We start from the raw sequence: 22,500 nt of genomic DNA, 5'->3' as shown, positions 1-22,500 counted from the left end.
AACCTTCTCCCCGCAGCGTCCCTCCCCATCAGCATCCTTCCCTTCGTCCGCGAAACGTTATCCGGAAGAACTCGCGTGGCCCTCCTCCCGGTCCGCTGTTCGTAAATTGATCTCTTGGGGGAAGTCGTTGGAATTCACGTCGGGGGTTGTCGGTCGTGTCGCGTCGGGAGTAGGTACGAGGAAGAAGCTGGAAGAAGAAGGAGGAAGAGGAAGGAGGAGAAGGAGAAAGAGAAAGAGAAGGAGAAGGAGAAGGAGAAGAAGAAGAGAGTCGTAGACTATCGCATCATCATTTCGTCGTCGTTTGTTTCATAACGTCTTTAGCGCGTGCTTGATGTTTACTGTGGGGCCGAGCCTGTTAAAGGGGCGAGGGGCGCAGGGACGAGGCGCATGGCACAGTAGGCCTACCTGTAAAATGTGCCTGGCGTAGGGGAGGCAGTTAGACGCAGCGGGGACAAGGGTGTGGCGCGGTGGCTGAGGTCCCCCTGATGTCGCTCGCCTTTCTCGCTGTCTCTTTTCCTCTCTCTCCTCTCTTCGTGCTTCTCTCCTTCTCTCTCCTCTTAACTTTTTTCCTTCATTATCGAGGTCAGTCTCTGTCTGTCTCTCTCGCTCTCGCTCGCGCTCTCTCTCTCGCTCTCTCTCTCGCTCTCTCTCTCTCTCTCTCTCTCTCTCTCTCTCTCTCTCTCTCTCTCTCTCTCTCTCTCTCTCTCTCTCCTCTCTCTCTCTCTCTCTCTCTCGCTCTCTCTCTCTCGCTCTTCTCTCTCGCTCTTCTCTCGCTCTCTCTCTCTCTCTCTCTCTCTCTCTCTCTCTCTCTCTCTCTCTCTCTCTCTCTCTCTCTCTCTCTCTCGCTCTCTCTCTCTCGCTCTCTCTCTCTTAACTCGCTCGCTCTCTCTCGCTCTCTCTCTCTCTCTCTCTCTCTCTCTCTCTCTCTCTCTCTCTCTCTCTCTCTCTCTCTCTCTCTCTCTCTCTCTCTCTCTCTCTCTCTCTCCTTCTCTCCTTCTCTCTCTCTCTCCTTTCTCTCTCTCTCTCTCCTTTCTCTCTCTCTCTCTCTCTCTCTCTCTCTCTCTCTCTCTCTCTCTCTCTCTCTCTCTCTCTCTCTCTCTCTTTCTCTCTCTCTCTCTTTTGTACTGTAATATAAAAAAAAACATAATCAAAATTTTAGTATGTTTCTTCTTGTTTTTGAACGCTTCCTATGACATCAAAAGATTATATTGAGAAAAAGTGATGTAATTGCTTCACATCTAGGTAAAAATCTGATAATTTTCCGGAACATGAGTTTTATCGTAGAGAAGAGGAACGGAATGACAAAATCCACTGTCAGGTTCCTCGGCTCAACCCCGAACGTAAGTGAAACGTGGCGAGCGGAGTGCGTAGGGTTTCGCGATCCTCGTACTATGCGCGATGTTTTTTTTTTTCTTTCTTTCTTTCTTTTTTGTTATTATATATATATATTTTTTTTTTTTTTTTTTTTTTTTAGTTTGTGCTGTTTGATTTGATAATCATTTTTCGAGGAGGTAAAATTGGGTAATCGCATTGTTTTAGAGGGGGGAAAATTAGATTGGGAAACAGCGACTTTGAAACAGAAACAGGTGATTGAGAAGGGAGAAGGAAGGGTTCGAGAGTGTTGGTATGATAGAGATTGGACCTTCTTTCTCTCTCCTCTTCCCTTCTTCATCATCTTTTGGGCCTCTGTCTCCCCCTTTCTGTTATCCTGTTTACCCCCTGTTCTTCTCACGATAAAGAGTTAGATAATGGATGTGTATGTTGGTAAGAGAAAAATGGTAATAATGAACGTGTTTTCATGATGGAGAATGCAGTGTGTATGTTGGTATAAAGAATGCCAGAAGGAATGTGTAAATACTACAGGGAATAAGACTATAATAACGAACGTGTTGTCACAGCAAAGAATATTTTAATGTGTAATAACAAACGTGTGGTCACAATAAAGAATATGATAATGCGTAATTACGAACGTGTGGTCACAATAAAGAATATGATAATGCGTAATTACGAACGTGTGGTCACAATAAAGAATATGATAATGTGTAATAACGAACGTATGGTCACAATAAAGAATATGATAATGCGTAATAACGAACGTATGGTCACAATAAAGAATATGATAATGTGTAAATTGGCATGGCAAAGAGTGCCCGAGTGAACGCAGAGATCCCCTTAATAACGACCCCCTTCTGCCTCCCGTTGCAGTGCGCAGCAAGGGGCAGGTGGAGACGGGGCAGTACCGGTTCCTGGCGAGGGGCGGCGGCTACGTGTGGCTGGTGACGCAGGCCACGCTCATTCACGGGCCCAAGGACCACAAGCCGCAGTACGTCGTGTGTCTCAACTACGTCGTCAGGTACGTCTGCTGTCAATTTTTTTTCCCCTCATGTTGATTTTGATTTTTTTTGTTGTTGTGTTTGTTTATTTTTTGTGTAGGGTACTTCTGTATTTTTTTTATGTTTAGTTGTTATTTTATGTGCTTGTTTTTTTTTGTCCTCTACGTCTGCATTTTTTCTATTATTGATTTAGTTGTAGTTGTGTTGTTGTTGTCAGGTATTTCTGTATATTATTTTATTTTCTTCTCATTTTGATTAGTTAGTTATTTTGGTCTGGCACGTTTGCATTTTATTTTTTCACATATTGATTTAAGTTAACGTTGTTGCTGCTGCTGTTGTTGTCGTTACTGTTGTTTTTGTTGTTGCTGTCGCTGCTGTTGTTGTTGTTTTGTTGCTGTTGTTGTGAGGTTGTGTGGACTCGTCATATTTCCGCCCTCGTCACCATCTCCTCCTCAGTTCCTTTCTCTCTCTTTATCGCCTGTTGCTTCTTCCCATTACTTCTGTCTTCTATTATGGTTTTCTGCTGTCGTCATTATCATCGTCGTCGTCGTTGCTGTCGTCGAGATGCTTGATTTTCACTGATACTTAATGATGTTATTATTAGCGATGACAACGATAGTTTAGCTGACACACACCCCGAGAGCTGTGACCACGCCCCTCGGCCTTCTTGTCCCCGCGCCCGCCTTTCGTTCGCTGCCCCGCCCACGCCCTCGCATGCCTCCCTGTAGCCCCCACCCCCGCCCCCATAGGCCGCCCAATTTGATCGAAGTCAGCCCCCCCCCTCCCCGTTTTCGATTTGAAGTTTTGGGTGAGCTTGGGTGAATTTGAGTGGGTTTAGTAGAGTTTTGAGAGACCTAGGGTGAGTTTGGGTGGTTTTAGGAAAGTTTGGATGAGGTTTTAGAGAGTTAGGGTGAGTTTGGGTGGGTTTAGGAGAGTTAGGGTGAGTCTCGGTGAGTTTGGGTGAGTAAGGTGAGTTTAGGAGAGTCAGGACGAGGCTTCAGAGAGTTAGGGTGAGTCTGAGTGAGTTAGGGGAGTTTGGGTAAGTTTAGAAATGTAGTTGGGTTTGGTGGGTGAGTTTGAAGACTGACTCTCGATGAGTTTGGGTGCGTTTAGGTGAGTTTAGGAGAGTATGGATGAGTTAAGGAGTGTAGGTGGGTTTGGGTGAGGTTGAAGACTCCCTGATTCAGGTCCCTGGGAATGGATGAGCTGGTGAGATCTGGGATGAGTTGATGACTCATTGCTCTGGTGGAGTTATGAGGAAAGCTTCTGCCATTCAGCACTTTTTACTCGTTAGCGATGCAGCTCTGCTCTGATTTTTATGACTTCCTCTCCTCTGTTTGGTCGAGAGAGAGAGAGAGAGAGAGAGAGAGAGAGAGAGAGAGAGAGAGAGAGAGAGAGAGAGAGAGAGAGAGAGAGAGAGAGAGAGAGAGAGAGAGAGAGAGCAAGCAAAGCAAGGGGGGGGAGGGGAGAGGCAAATCTGGGGAATTCTCAGATTTCCCTGAATCCCCCATAAATCTTAGGATCCGAGATTCAGGCATGCGATACAAAATGTCAAGATGGTAACCTTGACAGGAGAGAGAGAGAGAGAGAGAGAGAGAGAGAGAGAGAGAGAGAGAGAGAGAGAGAGAGAGAGAGAGAAAGTGAGAGGCATATATATATATATATATATATATATATATATATATATATATATATATATATATATATATATAGAAACAGAATCCAGCGAGATAGAATATCAGATGCGCTTTATTTCGTTATTAATGTATTTTTAATCAAAAGATGAATAGATCAGTATGTTTAATATTTAAAAGGCTTAGAGGAACAAGCGACGCCTCTGAAGAAAAGAAAAATATAACATAAAAAAACATAAAAACATGAAAAGCCGAACATAAATCATGGACTGAGTCGGCTTGAGAAAATCCGCTGTTCAGAACTGTAGCCGGAAATCCCGAGACAGAAGAAAAAAGAAAAAAAAAGAAAAACGCCCCTAAATCCGTAGAAATGGTGTCAAGCAATAGAAGTTACTCCCCCCCCCTCCCCCTCCCTCCCCCGCCCGTCCTACCCCCACAATGCTATCTATCGCTTCTCTTCTTGGCTGCGGAGGCGGGGTTGTACTTTCCGGGATCAGTTTTAAAAGTTATCTGTTTCTTTTCTTTTTTTTCCTCCTTCCTGTATCTGGGTGGTCTGATCTTTTTCTTTCTTTTTTTCCTTCTTTCCTTCTTCCTCCTCCCTCCCCCCCAATCTCTATCACGGTTTCCTGTCTCTCTCTCCTCCTTCCTCCTTCTTCTCTTGCTCCTCCTCCCTCCTCCTCCTTTTCCTCCCTCACCCTCCCTCCTCCTCCCTCCTCCCCTCCTCCTCCCTCCCTCCTCCCCCTCCCCCCCCCCCCCCCAACCCCCGCGATGATATGCGCTCTTGTTTTTTTTTTTCCTTTTTTTTTTCTTCCTTTTTAAGCCAGGATAAAAGATCGTCGGAAGATCGATCGCCGAAGTTTTTTTTTTTTTTTCTGTCGATTTCGGTTCGGGGAAAGTTCTTATGAAGGAGGGAGGAGGGGGGGAGGAGGTACGTGGAGGTACGCGCCGAGCGGAATGAGAAGAAAGAGTTAAGAAGAAGTAGAGGAAATGGAAAGAGAGAAATGAAATTGAAGAAAGAAAACGAAAAAAAAGAGGTATGAGAAGAAGAAGAAAAAGAAAAAACTGGGAAGTAGTAAAAGAATAAGAAGAGGAAAGAGAAAGATAAATTTGAAAAATAAAAAACGAAAGAGAAAGAGAAGAGAAGAAAAGTAAAAAGAAAATCTGGGAAGAAGAGGTAAAAGAAGAAGAAAAGGAAAGAAATGAAATTGAAAAAAAAAACGAAAAAAAAAGAGATGAGAAGAAGAAAAAGAAAAACTGGAAAAAAGAAAAAGAGGAAAGAGAAGAAAAGAAAACGAAAGAGAAAGCTAAGAGAAGAAAAGTAAAAAGAAAAACGGGGAAGAAGTAAAAGAAGAAGAGGAGGAAAGAGAAAGATAAAATTGAAAAAAAGAAAAAACGAAAGAGAAAGAAAAGAGAAGAAAAGTAAAAAGAGAAACGGGGAAGAAGCAGTGAAAGACGAAGCGAGAGAAGACGAAGCGGCAGGGCGGGAATGTTCTCGGGCGGCGAGAACGAAATGCTTTTCCGACTTGTGAGAAATGGACGCATTTTTTGCCAGTTTTTCCGTCGCTGTTTGTTTCGCTGTCTGTCTGTCTCTCTCTCTCTGTCTCATCTTTCTCTCTCTCTCTCTCATCTTTCTCTCTCTTTCTCTCTCTTTCTCTCTCTTTCTCTCTCTTTCTCTCTCTCTCTCTCTCTCTCTCTCATCTTTCGCTCTCTTCTTCGCTCTCATCTTTCTCTCTCTCTCTCTCTCTCATCTTTCTCTCTTTCGCTGCTCATCTTTCTCTCTCTCTTTCGCTCTCATCTTTCTCTCTAATCTTTCTCTCTCATCTTTCTCTCTCTCTCTCTCTCTCTCTCTCTCTCCCTCTCTCTCTCTCTCTCTCTCTCTCTCTCTCTCTCTCTCTCTCTCTCTCTCTCTCTCTCTCTCCCTCTCTCTCTCCCTCTCCCTCCCGTACCCCTCCCCCTGTCTCTCTCTCTTCCTCTTTGTTTTTTCCTTTTTTTCAAGTGGAGAGTTCCGCGCGACCGGAGAAGCCATTTTCGGCGTGGTTGCACATGCTGGCAATATAACTGCGGGATCGTGAATCAAGGGCGCCAGTTCTTCCGGTCGCCTCCCCCGGGCTCCCTTCGCTGGCTCTGCGCGGCGTCTTCCCGAGGAGGCCTGCTCCGACGCCAGCTTCCTTTGCTCTTTCCGCACTTTTTTGGGAGGGAAATTGTTATTTTGTTTATGTTTTTTCATCTTCTTGTATCTTCTTGCTTCTTCCTTCAGCTGCCTTCTTTCTTTCTTTCTATCTCTCTTTCTTCTTTCTTTCTTTCTTTTTTTCTTCTTCTTCCTTCTTCTCTTTCTTCTTCTTCTTCTTCTTCTTCTTCCTCCTCCTCCTCCTCCTCTTCTTCCCCCTCCTCCTCTTCTTCCCCCTCCATCTCCCTCCCTCCTCCCCTCCCTCCCTCTCCCCTCCCCCTTCCCCTCCCTCCCCCTCCTCCCTCCTCCTCCTCCTCCTCCCTCCCCCTTCCCCTTCCCCTTCCCTTTCCTCCTCCCTCCCCCTCCCTCCTCCTCCCTCCTCCCTCCCTCCCCCCTCCCTCCCCTCCTCCTTCCCTCCCCTCCTCCCTCCCCCTCCCCGCCTCCTCCTCCTCCTCCTCCTCCTCCTCCTCCTCCTTCCCCTCCCCCCGAGGTGACCCTCGGCGGCCTGGCGGCGGGCACACAGCTGGTTTTCATACCCCATTGCCGCTGGTTTGCACGAGGACACTGGTACTGCCATAGTTCATGGTGTCAATGAAACGGGCGAACAGGTCACCCGGTCGTCTGGTTGTAATTCACGTCCTAAGCTGCGCTGTCAGCATCCGAAGCCGTGCACGGGGATGTCCTGGGCCGAGAGAGGTCGCGAGGGGCCAACGGAGGGTCATAGTACCACTATATTCCCCTCCTCCCCCTCCCCACACACCCCTCCATCCACCTTCTCATCTTTCTCTTTCCCCTTCCTTCCATCCTTTTCTTCCTTCTTTCCCCTTCCTTCCATCCTTTCCTTCCTTCCTTCCTTCCTTCTTCCCTCCCTCTTCTTCCTTCCTTCCTTCTTCCCTCCCTCTTCTTCCTTCCTTCCTTCCTTCCTTCTTATCTTCCTTCCTCCCTCCCTCCCTCTTCTTCTCCTGCCTTCCTTCCTTCCTTTCTTTCTTCTTTCCTTTTCCCTCTCTCTCCTTCCTCCATCTTCCCCCATTTTGGAGTGAGGGAGAGAAAAAGAAATGCACAGAGAAACAGTTAGATAGAAAATGAAAATAAGGGTGAGGGAGAGGAACCAAAAGACTGAAAAAATGAGATGATAAAAAAGGGAGTGGAAAAGATCATAAAAAGATAGAGATTGTGGACCTAAGGGCAGGAAGAAGGATGAGAGATATAACATAAATTTGAATTTTCGGTATGGATGGAGAACCAAATGATGCACCATATAACAGGGTATGGTGCTTGTATGTTAAGCTGTTGACTAAAAGAGAAACTGCAAGGAAGTAAAGGAAATGCATGTAATCTTAGTTAATGAAATATACTATGCACAAAATTAGTAATACAAGAAACTATCTTGGCTGAAGTAAAGAACGTTTATGGATCATTAACTTTAATGGTTTAGCATGTAGCTGCTTGTGTCACTGGTTTGTTTTTTTAACATCTGCAGTTGCAGGGTTTTAGAATCCCCAGCTCTTGTGCTCCTAGAAAGAATAGACTAGAAAAGGAAAGAAAGAAAAGAAAAGCAAAGAAAAAAGGAAAAAAAGGCAGGTTATTCAATAAATCCTGGGGAGTTATACAGGGTTCACCCTCAGCATGCAGGCCATTCGTCTTCCTTTGGGGTGCCTTGAGGAGATGATCTGGGCAGCCGCCACACCATTACTCAACCTCTCATGTGACGGCTGCTGGCACTGGATGGGGGGTGTGAACTTTGGGCAGGACCTTGCTTTTACAGGGAAGTGATGCTTGGCACTGGATGACTCATGTGTATTGGGTGTCAGTTGTATGGATTGGCAGTTAATGGACATTTTGGTAAGTGGGTGGATAGATAGTGAGACGTGTTGATAGGAAGATAAGCAGTATAAGCAGTGGAGCTGTGGGTTGGGGGACTAGCCAATGAAAATAGATACTTTTTTGAGATTTGATAAGATGTTTATTATCAGATCTCGTAAAACTATCTAGTGAAGTGAAATGAAGGTAAGGATAAAGGAGTAGCTGGTGGATGATATAGAGAAAAGAGAAATATGGGGTGCAGTATGGAGGAGAAATGTGGTATGAATATACAAATAGATGATGTTTTGAATTTTAGTCTCTAGACCTCAACCAGAGACTCTTTAGGATTGTTGAGAAAATTAAGAGAATACTTGAGTCAGCATGTAGACTTCTGATTTCTCATTTGAATGAACCATTAGTAGATTAGTTGAAAGAGGTGCCACAGCAGACGTTCTAAGCTCATGGTGTACATGAGATCGCTGTAGTGATTGTTGATACTGTTGATCTGTGACAGCTTTGAAGAATAAATATAGGCCAAGAGTCAAAGATGGCACGTGCCTGTTTGTCAAGAATATCCCATTGTTTTGGGGAAATCACTGGTGGTCACTAGCAGTGTCTCTTATAAGTATGACTTTATCAGCATTTTACATGTTGTATTTCTTTGCAGGCTAGAATTTTACAACTTTGACTTTTGATTTACAGATAGGTGCTTGAGTTCTCTTTTACTTAGTTTTAACTGTTGCATGCTTTTTTCTGTGAAAAGTAATTTTAATAGTTGCATAAGATGCAAGGGGCTGTAAGGTTTAGAAGCATTGCCTTGGTCTTCAAAAGTGATTGCAGTGTTGTCATATGCATTAATAATCCATGTGTTTTTCTCTCTGTAAATAGTGATGATTCACATAAAAGTTTTCAAGATATATATTATTACCTGCACATTCTTGTTTATTTTTTCTTGTAATGATACTGTAAAGTAATATGACAAATAACTTAACCTGTGAATTCTTCAACAGTGGTGTGGAGTCTCCAGGAGAGATTGTGTCAGAGCTGCAATTGATGTGCAGCAAGAGCAGTAGCAGCAGCAGCACCAACAGCAGCAAAGAGCCAGACAGCACTTGCAGCAGGGTGGATAGCCAGTCCCCGCCTGTCAGCCTTTCGCCTCCCACTGTGGCTCCCAGCATTCCCACACCCACACTCCCTCTGCCCAAGTCTCCTGCCCAACCCAAGGTCAGTCTGTGGTTTGTGTGGAGGCTGCCTTAAATGATGCAAAAATTTTGCTACAGAGAAAGAGTTTTCCAAAATTTGATGGATTGCTTTTAGAGGCCAGAAGTTTAGGGTCTGTAATGGATAATACACTTGATTCTCTTTGTAAATGCTACCTTGGAATGTTCAACCCTTGAAGTGTTTTTGATTTTCATAAAATTCTTAGTATTATTGATTTTTTTCTGCATATGCAAATTTTCAAGATCAATGGTCCTTACAGACTCAGAGCCAGACTCCTCGTGTGACACCAGTAGGCCCACCTCCGACACCTGTGGCAACCACATCCAAGATCTTCGCTCCTCGTACTGAGGAAATGAACAAAGGATATTTGATGTTCTCTGAAGATGATCCACAATGCACAGGTAAGACATATTTGCTTAGAATAGGATGTTGTGTAATGTGTGATCACAGGAGGATTTTGTCCTTCTTTAAAACTTTTAAATGAAAATAAAAGCAAGCATTGTTTCATCCTAATTTCAGTGCTGAAGGAAGAACCTGAGGACTTGACCCACTTGGCTCCCTCGGGGGGTGACACGTGCGTGCCCCTGCCTGCTTTCATGCCCAACCTGGATGATATGTTCTCATTTGACTACGCCCAGATACCCATTTCTAGCACTGATGTCCTCTTCACCACTGCCTCGTCTGTGTCTGAAGAGCAGGAGAGCAACTCCGGTTTTGAGAAAAAGCTAATCAGTGAAGAGAAGCGTCTTAGCAGCAGGTCAGCCTCTCCCTCCCTCCCTCTCTCTCTCTCTCTCTCTCTCTCTCTCTCTCTCTCTCTCTCTCTCTCTCTCTCTCTCTCTCTCACTCTCTCTCTCTCTCTCTCTCTCACCACTCACCACCACCACTCACCTCACTCACTTCACCACTCACTCACCACCACCACCACTCTCTCTTCTCTCTCTCTCTCTCTCTCTCTCTCTCTCTCACTCTCTCTCTCTCTCTCTCTCTCTCTCACCACCACCACCACTCTACCACCACCACCACCACCACCACTCACTCTACTCACCACTCTCTCTCTCTCTCTCTCATCTCTCTCTCTCTACCCTCTCTCTCCCTCTCCTCCTCTCCTTTCTCCTCCCTCTCCTTCTCCCTTTTCCTCTCCTCCTTCTCCTCTCCCTCTCCCTATCCCTCTCCTCTCCCTTTCCCTCTCCTCTCTCTCTCTCCCTCTCTCTCTCCCTCCTCTCTCTCTCTCTCCTCTCCCTCCTCCTTCTCCTTCTCTCTCCCCCTCTCGTCTCTCTCTCTCCCCTCTTCTCTTCTCTCTTCTCCCCTCTCTCCCTTCTCTCCCCTCTCCTCTCTCCCTTCTCTCCTCTCTCCCTTCTCTCCTCTCTCTCCTTTCTCTTCTCTCCCTCTTCTCATCTTCCTCTCCCTCTAACCCTCCCCCCTATGAAAGCTTTAAATATAAATTTTATTTGTAAAGATAGAAATTATATCATGTGCTTTCTGAAAGAAAACCCAGACCACATAAATGAAAATTTTGTTACATTCTAAGATTATTTTTCTTTTTAACAGGCTGAGTGGAGGAAACGTGATTATTAATAACAGCATTGGCAACAGTCCAGCATCCAGTTGCAGCAGTCCACCCGCAGGTGGACTTCGCACGCCTGAACCCCCAAAGCCTTTGCTTTCTCAGGCGGCCTTGCCATCAGTCCTGGAAAAGAAATTTAATTTTGGGGTAAGATTTTACAATTCAACAGGAATGTGCAGATTTGGTAATATGAAGAAACTAACAATTGCTAAGATATTATATATTTTGTATGTGTGAGTGAGAGAGACAGTGAGTGAGTGTGTGCATGTATATATGTTTTTCATGTCCTTATGTGTCGGTGGTTTCTATTTCCATGCATCAGACAATTCATCATATATGAAAAATATTTTGAGAAAAATTTCTAAAGATTGTTGTGTTAACTCCCACAGACTTTAGGCTGCAGCAGTCATCCCAGAACAACAACAGAGAGTTTCTTCTCACAACTGGATGAAAGTTCCAACCCTGGGTCAGAGTTCACCAAAGTGGAGCTCAAGGTAGGTTGTGAATCCATCATAGAATACCTTTTTCTGCTATATCTTTTAAACTTCCTCTTGATTTGAAATGGTTGATTGAAACACCTTTAGTATCATGCTATTTGATGTTTCCCTCTTGCAGATAGAAGACCACAACATGGATTCTGATGAGTTTGACATGAGGGCCCCATACATACCCCACAGTGATGAAATGTTGGTGTTGAGTTCGGATGATTTGTTATGGGGTGCGGAGGTCGAGCCTGCTGTATCTCCAAAGAACCAACTTGGATACCACAGGTAAATTCCCAGAATGCCTTTTCAGATGATTTTTGAATTGTGTTTAATTTATTATATGGGGAATACTCTGTGTAGACACAGTAAGTTTATAAAATGTTTGTTCCTGTCCTCTAGAGAGACCAAGAGTTATACCTTAAACAGCAAGGAAGATTCAAGTCTTGCTCAGCTTCTGCGAGATACAGACCCACCCATTACCAGCTGTCGTACAGGGAAGGATAGTAAAGTTGATAACGGAGGAGGCTCGCAGCAGAGCCAGTATGAACAAAGCAAGTTCTTTGACGGAGGGGAGAATTTTGTTGATCCAAACAAGGTACTTCCAGGACATTGTATTGGAAAAGGTAAGGGATTAAAGGCATTGCATTTGTGCGTAGATTGAAATTTGGCAAATATACTTTTGAGATTTTGCTTTTGAATTCTTATCTATATTTAAACCCATCAAACAGGAAAGATTTTGAGACAGGTAATGGAGACGAACATTATCTTTTCTCCTCATAACAGATGGTTTAGATGGATCTCCTGATTGCAATGACCAAGGTGAGGATGAGCCACCAGCTGTAATGGTGCAAGAGACAGTAGAGCCACCGCCACCCTTAATCACCATAGACACTAACCAGATGTCACTGGCTGTCAAGAGGGGGCCGTCTCCAAACTCATCTCCCATTCTCACCCACAAAAAGCTCTGCTCCCTCTCACATCGCCAGCGACAGATGCTATCATCTTCAGCAACTGGGGATGGGCATATAGCACTCCTGCAACCTCAGCAACAGCAACAGCAGCAGCAGACAGGAGTGCGCCTACTGACCACGCCTTATGCCCCCACTATGCAGCAGTTGCTGATCAGCAAAGAGCCCATCACAGTTCGGGGAAGACATTCTGGAGGTCTCGGCACCCATCAGAGTTCAAGCAATGACAGTAGACACTCAGTGCTTCGAAACCTGCTGGTGAGTGGGCGTGACGAGTCAGCTGGCTACTCAGTGTTGGCACCAGCAAGTCCTCTGGGTGCCACTTCAGGGAGCACCGCCACGCCTCCTGGCACTCACACGCCAAGTGATGATGCTAAGGAGAGAAAGGTACAGGGACAACTGCACAACCCTACAACATGAGACATAGTTTTTTTTCTTTTCAGTATTTGCTTGACTTCACTTTGTTGTGGAGCAATAGTACAATTGGTATTAGTTACTGTATTTTACTGTATTTGCAATGTAAAGTTTTTGTTTCCTTGTGCATTATTTAAATTTGAGTGCAATTATCATTATTTTTTTTATTTGCATGAGCTGATGGGGGGGGAAAGTATGTGAAATTTTTAAGACCATTATTTTTTTCAGCATGCCATTAGCATGTATTTTGAATGGTGTCAATTGTCACTTTAGGAATGTAATGGCTATATCACCAACTCCTAAGTGAATAGTACTAATTGCTCAAAGTCTCCAGTCTGTGTGATTCACAGAACAAACAGCCTGTCATTATGTAGGAGTAGTTTGCCTGCTCGTCTCTTAAAGCTCTTGCCAACTTCAGTATGATTAAGACATGACATGGTTTTTGCAGTGTCCCTGTATTTTTGGTGTGCATTTTGCTCTTCAGATGTTTATTTTATGCTTGTTTTATGCAGGTGCTTCCTTTTTCTTGATTTATTTTAAGCTCAGTAGATGTGATTTATGAAAAACTAGTACAGATGTATTTGAGAATTTTTGTTGTTCATATTGAGTAATCATAATCACTTTTTTAATATAAGTTTCTTCTAAATTCCTGAGAAAGATGAAACATGCAATTAGGTTTTAGTGCATTTTTGTTAAATTATCCAAAATGTGAGGACATGCATGTTAATTTTTTATCCAACTGATATAGATTTATAACTTAAAGAATGGCATTGTGGCAATAACCAAGATAATCTGATTTATGGATGAATTTGTGTAGGATCATTTATTATCACATAATTGTAAGGAGTTTTGCAGAGATTCCTCTTTTCAGACTTGTCTGGAGATATTGCTACAAACCTTTTTTTTACCCCTATTTTCCTCATCACTACAGAATGTTGAAGAAGTTGGAAGTATAGTGAGGTGTGAGCCTCAACCAGGAGGGAGTGGAGTGAGTTCTGCAACGACGCGTCCGTCTCAAGACAGGATGACTGACATGGTTGCCACAGGAGGCAGTGAAACCAATACAGGCAATCAGCTTTCTGCTCCCAAACTGAGGCTTGTCACAGGCAGCCAAGGAACACTGATGCATGCTGGACATCTTGCCATCAAGGTTGCTTCAAAAGGCTCAGGAGATGGTTTCTTCAAGCGTGTGCGCCGCCAGGACCCACTGCTATTGATGGACCCTGACCTGTCGATTCCAGACTTGCTGGATCTTACACAATTAGACTATGAGGTCAACGCTCCTGCCAATAATTGTAGTCTACTCCAGGGATCTGACCTGCTCATGGCTTTAGATCAGAGTCCGTAAGGTTTCCTGTTCAGTGAACAGGGATTTGTGTTGAGGGAACATCCATCTTCATAGTTTCTTAGAAAGGATGAAGAAGATTATTGCTTTTTAGATTTTGAATGAATGAGAAGTATTTTTTTAGCTCTGAAATTTACCCTTACTTCCCCTTCTTTGTGGCCAATATGTTGTTGAAATGAAGGGACATAAGTAAAATTATTATGGTTGATAAATGCTCTTGAGCTTGGTATTCCAGGAGGTCTGAAACTTGCTTAATACCATATTCTGATTTGTCATCATCTCTCCTTGTTATTTGGATATCCCAAGTTTTGCTGAAGTTTATTAAGATTCCTTCCTACCTTGATGCTGTAATTAATGTCTTACAGTTTAGGAATAATTTTTTTAGTGTGGCACTGAACCTTCTTATTTTGCTGCACAAGACTGAAACTGATTAGTTTTCCCTCCATATCTAACAATATTTTTAGAAAGAAATTTAAAGCTATTTGTGCAGGATCAGTTAATTGTGCAAACTTATAAAATTAAAGAAGGAAAAGCATATATAAATTGTATATTATGGCATTGTTCTCAAGAAAATGTAATTGATAATTCAGTTTCACATTGTGATGGAGAACATGACAGGCTAATCCCTTTAGTGTTTTTTCCATAATAGATTTTATTCTTCCTAAGCAAGAGCAGTTGAGAATTAGGTTACAAGAGATTTTTTTTTGAAGATGAATAATTCTGCTGTACTGGAAAAGACAGTGATTCCGTGCCTTGGACAGAGTGTTTTATAGTACCTCCTTATTACCCTTCAGTGATAAAAACAAAAAGGATTTTTTTAGAAGTTGCCTAGGGTGTTCAAGATGTCTAGCAGTTTATCCTGTCCAGTATAATGTTATGTTTTGGCTGCATTTTGAGGAAGTATTGCATATGTCCTTGACTTGTTTCTTACTTTAGATTTTTATGCCAACTTGGAAATATGAATGTTTGGTGCAGCAAGTTTTGGATCTCATTACTGCAGACTAGAAGTAAATACTTCACTAAATTTTAGATGTTCTTCAATTGATGAGTGGTATGAAGTTGCCCATTTTTTATGTTTTGTGTTTAATTTAACTACTTATAGTTAAAAAGCATTGAAGTACGAACAGTTGGTTAATCAGTTGATTAAACTTTAGATATTATTTGTTACTTGCTGATATCTTGTACCAGAGCTTACAACCGTGTTACTTAAAGATAGTAAAATTATGTAGTTTCCAAGGAGTTTAGAGAACTTTTTTAAAAGAAACACAAATGGTACAAGTGTCCATAAACATTTTGTGTTCATTGTTTTCAACCAGCTTCAGCTAAAAATGCCATATTTGAAACAATGAATCAGAGGATCAGATTGGCAAATTTCAGATTCTATTTCATGAATTTAATTATGTATTTCCTTGATTTTTATTTTTTGTATTTGGTTTTATGTAATTTTTTCATTCCTCTTACATGTTTTACTTTTATACAAGCTTATCCATACTTGTGAATACTGCCAAAATGACCAAGTGTTTTCAGAGAGAGTTTGGGATTGAACAAGCCTTCAACCATGATGTTAAAAGTGTTAGTCTGCAGTGTCCTTAGCTAGATTGAGCTTAAAGGCTTGATTCTTAGATCTTAGCTTGAGACAAACCACTGTGTAGGCTGCTCATCCATCTGTTCTGAAGCATGAGTAAAAGCAGCTGACCTCGGTGGCCGAAAAGTTTGCGTGGCAGCAGCTTGGTAGACCGTAGACTGTCAGCTAGATCACTCTTCAAGTCAGCTGGGATGGATGATGTAGGGCAAAGGGAGGTACTCTCAGAATGTTGGAGGGACTTTGCCATATCAGAATACCATTATGATTTTCCATTAACCCCAAGCTACAGAGATTTTAATGAGGTATGATAATAGAGCTATAATTTTGGAAAGGTGTTTGTTTATTTTTAATTCATGTAATCTTGAATTAGAAGTATGACTGTTGGTATTAACTTGCCCAGATGCAGAAGAATTCTCCTTGGAGTTGTATGCATGTGTATATATATAATTTACTGTTTTACTGGTGTCTGTGTGGTATGATTAGAAAAGAATTTATGTATGGAACTTTATGTCTGCATTTATTAGCAGTTTTACACTGTAACAGAAGAATTCGTCTTAAAATTGAAGGCTTTTTCCTGATTTGAATGACCAATTTATTTTTTTGCGTTGTATGTGAACTGTTAATACATGCAGAAAATCTTTATATTATTTTATCTTTATCTATATGGCTTTGTTTTTTTTCTCTTTTCTTTTTTTAGAGATATTTTAAGTTCATTTCATTTTCCCATTTTCCAATACAAACAAACGACAATAACATTCTTGCATTACCGTACTCAGTTATTTTTTTCTTCGGAATTGTCTGCAGACAACTTCGATTGCAATAATGGTTACTGCTCTACATATCCCACTTCTATTTTAGTTACTAGACTTTTGTGGGAGAGTAGATAGGTTAAGGATCCTTTCTGGCTAGTAAGACCTGCCACATTCTATTTACAGCAACCTCCTGAGTTGAAAATTAGATGCATGTCATATAGGTGGTGGATCGTGTATCTTTTTATGGCATTAGTATGAATGCTGTAATAAGTTAGTCTAAATTCATTTTCTCTTTCTCTCTCCTTCTCTTTCTGTTTTCTTCCCCCTGTTCCTGCTTTGCTCTCCCCCTCTCGTCTCTCTCCTTTCTTTCTTTTTTCTCGTCTCTCTGTTCTTTGATATTCTAAGCACTGAAAAGAAGTATAGGCTTGCTGTAGCAGTGCAACTATATGTTATTGGATTTTTTTTCTTTAAGATTTGGTTGCTTTTAATATTAAGGCTTAAACAAAAATCCTCAAATTTATTATCACAGAATATTTTTTTTTGTTCATGTTTTATTTCCATATTATTATTTTTGTAACATGGTGAAAAATCATCAAGCCATGCAGATTAAATTGATGTCATACAATCTCACAACACCTTATATAAAATTTCATGAGTATGTCTTCTGATTGCAGTATTCTACTCACAGTATGTGTGCCATGTGGATTTCAAGTATCTGTACTCTGTTTCTAGAATAATGTAAAGGATTTCCACAGAAGAAATATGTTCAGTCAGTGCAAATTGTGGTATGAAATAGGACATTAGGCAAGGAATGCTTGGCAAGTTATGTGATTTCATGAGCAACATATTTCTTCATAAATCCAAAAAAAGTATATGAAAAAATATTAACCATAGGTTTTTAGGAGTTTACAGCCATATTAGTTAATTTGTGCTGCAGGTATATCTCATACTTGTGGAAAACCAATCCATTGGCTCAAATTTTCTGATATGTCAAACTTCCTCATATATATATCTGACCCAGGCTTTACCCTAGAGCTTGGGGGTTCTTTTAGATCAGGTTACTGCCAGACTCATAACAAAGAGGCATTGACGTTTTCGTAAAGCAGAATTGTATCTTTCACTTGTATATTCCCCCTAAAGTGCTTAGGGTTTGCTACAAAGAAATCTACCTAACATTGTTGAAATGATTAATATTATTTTTTGATTTTTATACATTGTTGCATAACAAGAATGCCTCTTGCTATGATGCCTTTTCAATCTGTAGCGCTATGAAGAATTAGGTATGTAAATTATTACCATGGTTAGTGATCTGCTAAAGATAAAATTTGAGTGATGAAACTGTAATTGTATCAATTTAGCCTGTAATAAATTCAGTGTAGAATTGTCTTGTTAAGGAGTCACCCCCCCTTTTTTGACACTGTCGCCAAAACACTTCATGTAAAAAAGTCTGTGCTGCTCTCTTTAGATTACTGCATTTAGACACAAAAGCTATGCACTCATTTGGCTTTTTTAAGACTGATTTTGTAAAGTGTAAGTGTCACAGATGTGAAAACAAAGTAAAAGCTACTTAGCAGACACATGAACTGGAGAGATATATTTTTTATTGCCAAGTAACCACAAGTTTTCAGTTTTAAAAAATTAAGACCCAAAACCAACTTATCATCACCATGTATTTTCTGTGGAGCAACAACTTTGGCTATGCTTTTTCCATTGTTAACAAGCTGTATACCCTTCCTGTACTTCAATATACATGCAGCAAGTAAGCACATTAATCTGAAGGTAATGTAAAAGTTAATTTTAGGGACTACAATAGCATTTAGGTCACTGAACTGGTCTTTTTTTCAGCTATATTTCATGAGAAAGCAAAAGTCAGGTGTGCAGCAAGGAAAGTAAATTTGATATTATTTGTAAGAACTCTTAAAAACAAATGTGTTGGAAATAATTTAGAGATATGCTTTAAGTTAAATGTTAGCTGATCACATGGCTATCAGATATCCATTACTAATCTGCATATATATATATATATAAACTGTGGTACAAACTAAATGTCTTCTTATCCTGTCTAAAGATAAGAACTGAACTAATGAAATCAAGAATTTGCTTGAAAATGTTTGGTGCAGCGCAGTCTGAACTTTCGTTAATCAAATCAAGAATTATTTTTAATGCCCATAGAACAAAGTGATGGGAGGATTCCAGATCTAAAAGCTTTAACTTTTTTTTCAAAGTTCAATTCATATTTATAATTTGGGAATATTTCAACAGACACAACGTCAGACTTTGCGTCCAATGTAAAGGAAAAAAATGAATTAAAAAAAATGAAATATGACAAGTGAGAGAGAAAAGAAAAGGAGAAAAAAAGTAATTCTCTTTTATGGAGTAAGATCCTACGAAAGAAAAAAATATTGAAAGGATGTGAAAATTAAGAGAAATAAAATTAGATAAAAATAAATAGGCTTTCAAGAGTAAAGGACAATTAATAAGAAGGTAAGGCAAAAGAGATATAGTGAAACTGGTAATATTTAATAAGTTTAAGTAAGATATAATGAGAATTTGTGTCATTAAAGGATGGGCTTCACGCAAACAATAATAAAATATCAAACATGACAGCAAATTATATGATACAGTGATCAAATTTCAACCCAGGTGTATGGAAGAATTGCTGTTGAGGCTACAAACCCTTTGTGGAGATGCTAGTCAAATACCAAGACACTAAAGAATGCCCCCCCCCCCCCCTCCCTCCCTCCCTCCCTCCCTCCCTCTCTCTCTCTCTCTCTCTCTCTCTCTCTCTCTCTCTCTCTCTCTCTCTCTCTCTCTCTCTCTCGTTTTCTCTCTCGTTTCTTTCTCTCTTTCTTTCTCTTTCTTTCTTCTCTCTTTCTCTCTTTCTTTCTTTCTTTCTTTCTTTCTTTCTTTCTTCTTTCTTTCTTTCTTTCTTTCTCTTCTTCTTTCTTTCTTTCATTCTTTCTATCTTCTCTTCTTTTCTTTTTCTTCTTTTCTCTCTTTCTTTCTCTGTCTCTTTCTTTCTCTCTCTCTCTCTCTCTCTCTCTCTCTCTCTTCATATATGTATATATATATATATATATATATATATATATATATATATATATACCGACATATCTATATATATATATATTTTTATATTTTTATACTCCACCTACCTCTACCTACCTACTACCTACTACCTACTACCTACCCACCCACCTACCCACCCACCTACCCACCCACCTACCCACCCACCTACCCACCCACCTACCTACCCACCTACCTACCCACCCACCTACCTACCCACCCACCTACCTACCTACCTACCTACCTACCTACCTACCTACCTACCTACCTACCTACCTACCTACCTACCTACCTACCTACCTACCTACCTACCTATCTACCTATCTGCCTACCTACCTACCTACTCTATCTATCTACCTACCCACCCAATCACACTCCACTCCACCCACCTCACCCACCCACCCACCACCCCACTGCCATCACCTGCGACCCACCAACACTCCACCTTCATCTACCCACCCACCTACCTACTTACCTACCTAACTTTACCTACCTACCCACCCACCCAATTCCACCTACCCACCTTTACCTACCTATCCACCCACCTACCTACCCACCCACCTACCCACCCACCCACCTACCTACCTACCCACTCCTACCTACCTACCCACCTCTACCTACCTACCCACCTACCTACCTACCCACCTACCTACCTACCTACCTACCCACCTACCCACCCACCCACCCAACCACCCACCTACCCACCTACCCACCTACCCACCTACCCACCCACCTATCTATCTATATACCTATATATCTACCTGCCTATGTACTTACTTACCTACCTACCTGTCTATCTTTCTATCTATCTATCTATCGATCTACCTATCTTTATACCTACATATCTATGTCTATATACCTACATACGTATGTATCAACCTATCTATATACCTACCTATCTATCTGTCTGCCTACCTATCTATCTATCTACCTACCTATGCATATATAAATACTTATATTTATACCTATATACCAATCTTTCTATCTATTTACCTACCTATCTCTCTGCATATATGCCTTCCTATCTATCTATCTTCTTATCTATCGTGTCTACTTCAATCTATCTATCTGTTTCTCTAACTCATCCACTATCGTTCTAAATTTCTATATATCTTGGTCTTACATCTATATGAATCTAACACTACCTATCTCATTATGTTTCTTTCTACGTAATTCTCTAGCTGTCTGCTGGTCTGTCAATCCATTCATTTATTCATCCATTCATCATTTATCCGGCCATTTATCCATCCATCTATTCACCCATCCACCCATCTATCTATTTCTTTACCTATTTCAATATATATCGTCTCTCTGTGTCTGTCTATGTATCTATTTACATACTTATCTATTTATCTAAGTCTTTTTATTTGTGTTATTATCTCTCTCTCTCTATCTCTCATTCTCTCTGATTTCCTCATTCTCATTCTCTCTTATTTTCTCATTCTCATTCTCTCTCATTTTCTTATTCTCATTCTCTCATTTTCTAATTCTCTCTCTCATTTTCTCATTCTCTCATTTTCTCATTCTTACTCTCATTTTCTCGATCTCTCTCTCATTTTCTCATTCTCACTCATTTTCTCATTCTCACTCATTTTCTCATTCTCACTCTCATTTTCTCATTCTCTCTCATTCTCTCTCTCTCTCTCTCTCTCTCTCTCTCTCTCTCTCTCTCTCTCTCTCCTCTCTCTCTCTCTCTCTCTCTCTCTCCCTCTTTCTCTCTCTCTCTCTACACGTTAACTGATCAGTCTCACCCAGCCTTTCTTTCTTCTCCTTCCCCTTCTTCCCTCTTATTTAACATTTCCCCTTCGTCAGCTTAAGGGCCAGGGTAGCCCTCATTCCTGCCGAAGGTTCTCCACGCCACCTGGTCGTCCTCCCTCCTGACGAAGGCTCTCCAGGCAACCTCAAGCAGGAAGGAAGCCGTAGCCAACGCCAGGCCGGCACCGAGGACGTAGAAAGCGCCCTGGGACTAAACGACGAACAGGAAAATATAAGAAAAAAAAAATCAAAATTCATTCGTGTAGCACATGTTTCACCAGTACAACAACAAAAACAAAAACAAAACAAACAGATAAAGATTCAAATACGAAAATAAAGACAAAACAAATAAAGATTCAAATACGAAAATAAAAACAAAACAAATAAAGATTCAAATACACAAACAAAAACCAAAAGATAAAAAAAAAAAAAAAAATAAACATTCAAACACAAAAATGAACACAAAACAAACAAACAAAGCTTCAAATACAAAAAATAAAAACAAACAAACGGAATCCTAAGCCACGACCTACAATGAATAAAATCAGAGAAAAAACATATATCACAAAACACACTCAACCCACCTGGAGGAGACTCATGGGTTCCGGTGCGTTGCTTGTGACTTCGACTTCGCAAGGAACAGAATAGTAGTTTTTCTTGATGTGCTGAATCACGCCGAAGTACTTGAGCCAACGGATTCTGTGTGGGAGAGAAGGGGGAGAGTGAGGGAGGAATAGGGGCGAGGGAGAAGGGAGAGAGGGAGGGGAGCAGGGAGGAATAGGGGCGAGGGAGAAGGGAGAGAGGGAGGGGAGGAGGGGGAGGAATAGGGGCGAGGGGGAAGGGGAGAGGGAGTGAGGTGGGAGGAGGAGAGAAGACATAATTATGTAGAGGAGAGAAGACATAAAGAGGGAGGGAAAGAAAGAGGGAGAGAAAGAATAGAGAAATATAAGTTATTATATATACATTATATATATATATTATGTTATATATTTATAAGTTATATATAAGTTGTTTATATATATGTATATATATATATATATATATATATATATATATATATATATTATACATATATATATATATAAGGTTATGTATACAGTTATATATATTTATATATATTATATACATATATATATACATATATATAGTATATATTTATATATATATATATATATGTTTATATATATATATATTTATGTTTAGTGGTATGAGAGAGAGAGGGACAGAGAAAGAGAGAGAGAGAGAGAGAGAGAGAAAGAGAGAGAGAGAGACGGACAGGGAGAGAGAAAGAGAAAGAGGACAATCGGATAAATATACAGACAGATAAACACACGGATAGGCCGACAGACATACAAGTCAACAAACACCCAACAGATGCAACCAAAGTCAAAAATACAAATAAATAAAT

The 22,500-nt window shown here is 40.9% G+C and overlaps 2 protein-coding genes across 10 annotated transcripts in view; one reads left to right on the top strand and one right to left on the bottom strand.

Moving 5' to 3' along the window:
* The window catches only part of LOC113807763 (hypoxia-inducible factor 1-alpha-like), a 317,856-nt gene extending 299,544 nt beyond the window's left edge, over positions 1–18,312 (top strand). For 5 of the 8 annotated variants that reach the window (XM_070140470.1, XM_070140452.1, XM_070140465.1 and 2 more), the window contains 10 exons: positions 2,206–2,353; positions 8,948–9,161; positions 9,418–9,559; positions 9,678–9,915; positions 10,707–10,869; positions 11,112–11,216; positions 11,338–11,492; positions 11,607–11,830; positions 11,991–12,562; positions 13,521–18,312. In XM_070140470.1, the coding sequence (XP_069996571.1) occupies positions 2,206–2,353; positions 8,948–9,161; positions 9,418–9,559; positions 9,678–9,915; positions 10,707–10,869; positions 11,112–11,216; positions 11,338–11,492; positions 11,607–11,830; positions 11,991–12,562; positions 13,521–13,937 (2,378 nt within the window). In that variant the 3' untranslated portion in view covers positions 13,938–18,312. The remainder of the gene's footprint in view (positions 1–2,205; positions 2,354–8,947; positions 9,162–9,417; positions 9,560–9,677; positions 9,916–10,706; positions 10,870–11,111; positions 11,217–11,337; positions 11,493–11,606; positions 11,831–11,990; positions 12,563–13,520) is intronic. The other 3 variants (XM_070140487.1, XM_070140453.1, XM_070140482.1) reach the window with 1 other exon arrangement.
* A 2,730-nt stretch (positions 18,313–21,042) lies between these two features.
* Positions 21,043–22,500, bottom strand: part of LOC113807774 (glutamate receptor U1) — a 27,991-nt gene continuing 26,533 nt past the window's right edge. The window contains exons 16-17 of one of the 2 annotated variants that reach the window (XM_070140449.1): positions 21,677–21,791; positions 21,043–21,303 (exon numbers count right to left, since the gene is read on the bottom strand). In XM_070140449.1, the coding sequence (XP_069996550.1) occupies positions 21,151–21,303; positions 21,677–21,791 (268 nt within the window). In that variant the 3' untranslated portion in view covers positions 21,043–21,150. The remainder of the gene's footprint in view (positions 21,304–21,676; positions 21,792–22,500) is intronic. The other variant, XM_070140451.1, reaches the window with a different exon arrangement.

Source organism: Penaeus vannamei, chromosome 3, assembly GCF_042767895.1.
Source record: "Penaeus vannamei isolate JL-2024 chromosome 3, ASM4276789v1, whole genome shotgun sequence".
Lineage (NCBI taxonomy): Eukaryota > Metazoa > Arthropoda > Malacostraca > Decapoda > Penaeidae > Penaeus > Penaeus vannamei.
This window is presented reverse-complemented; position numbering and strand designations above follow the sequence as displayed.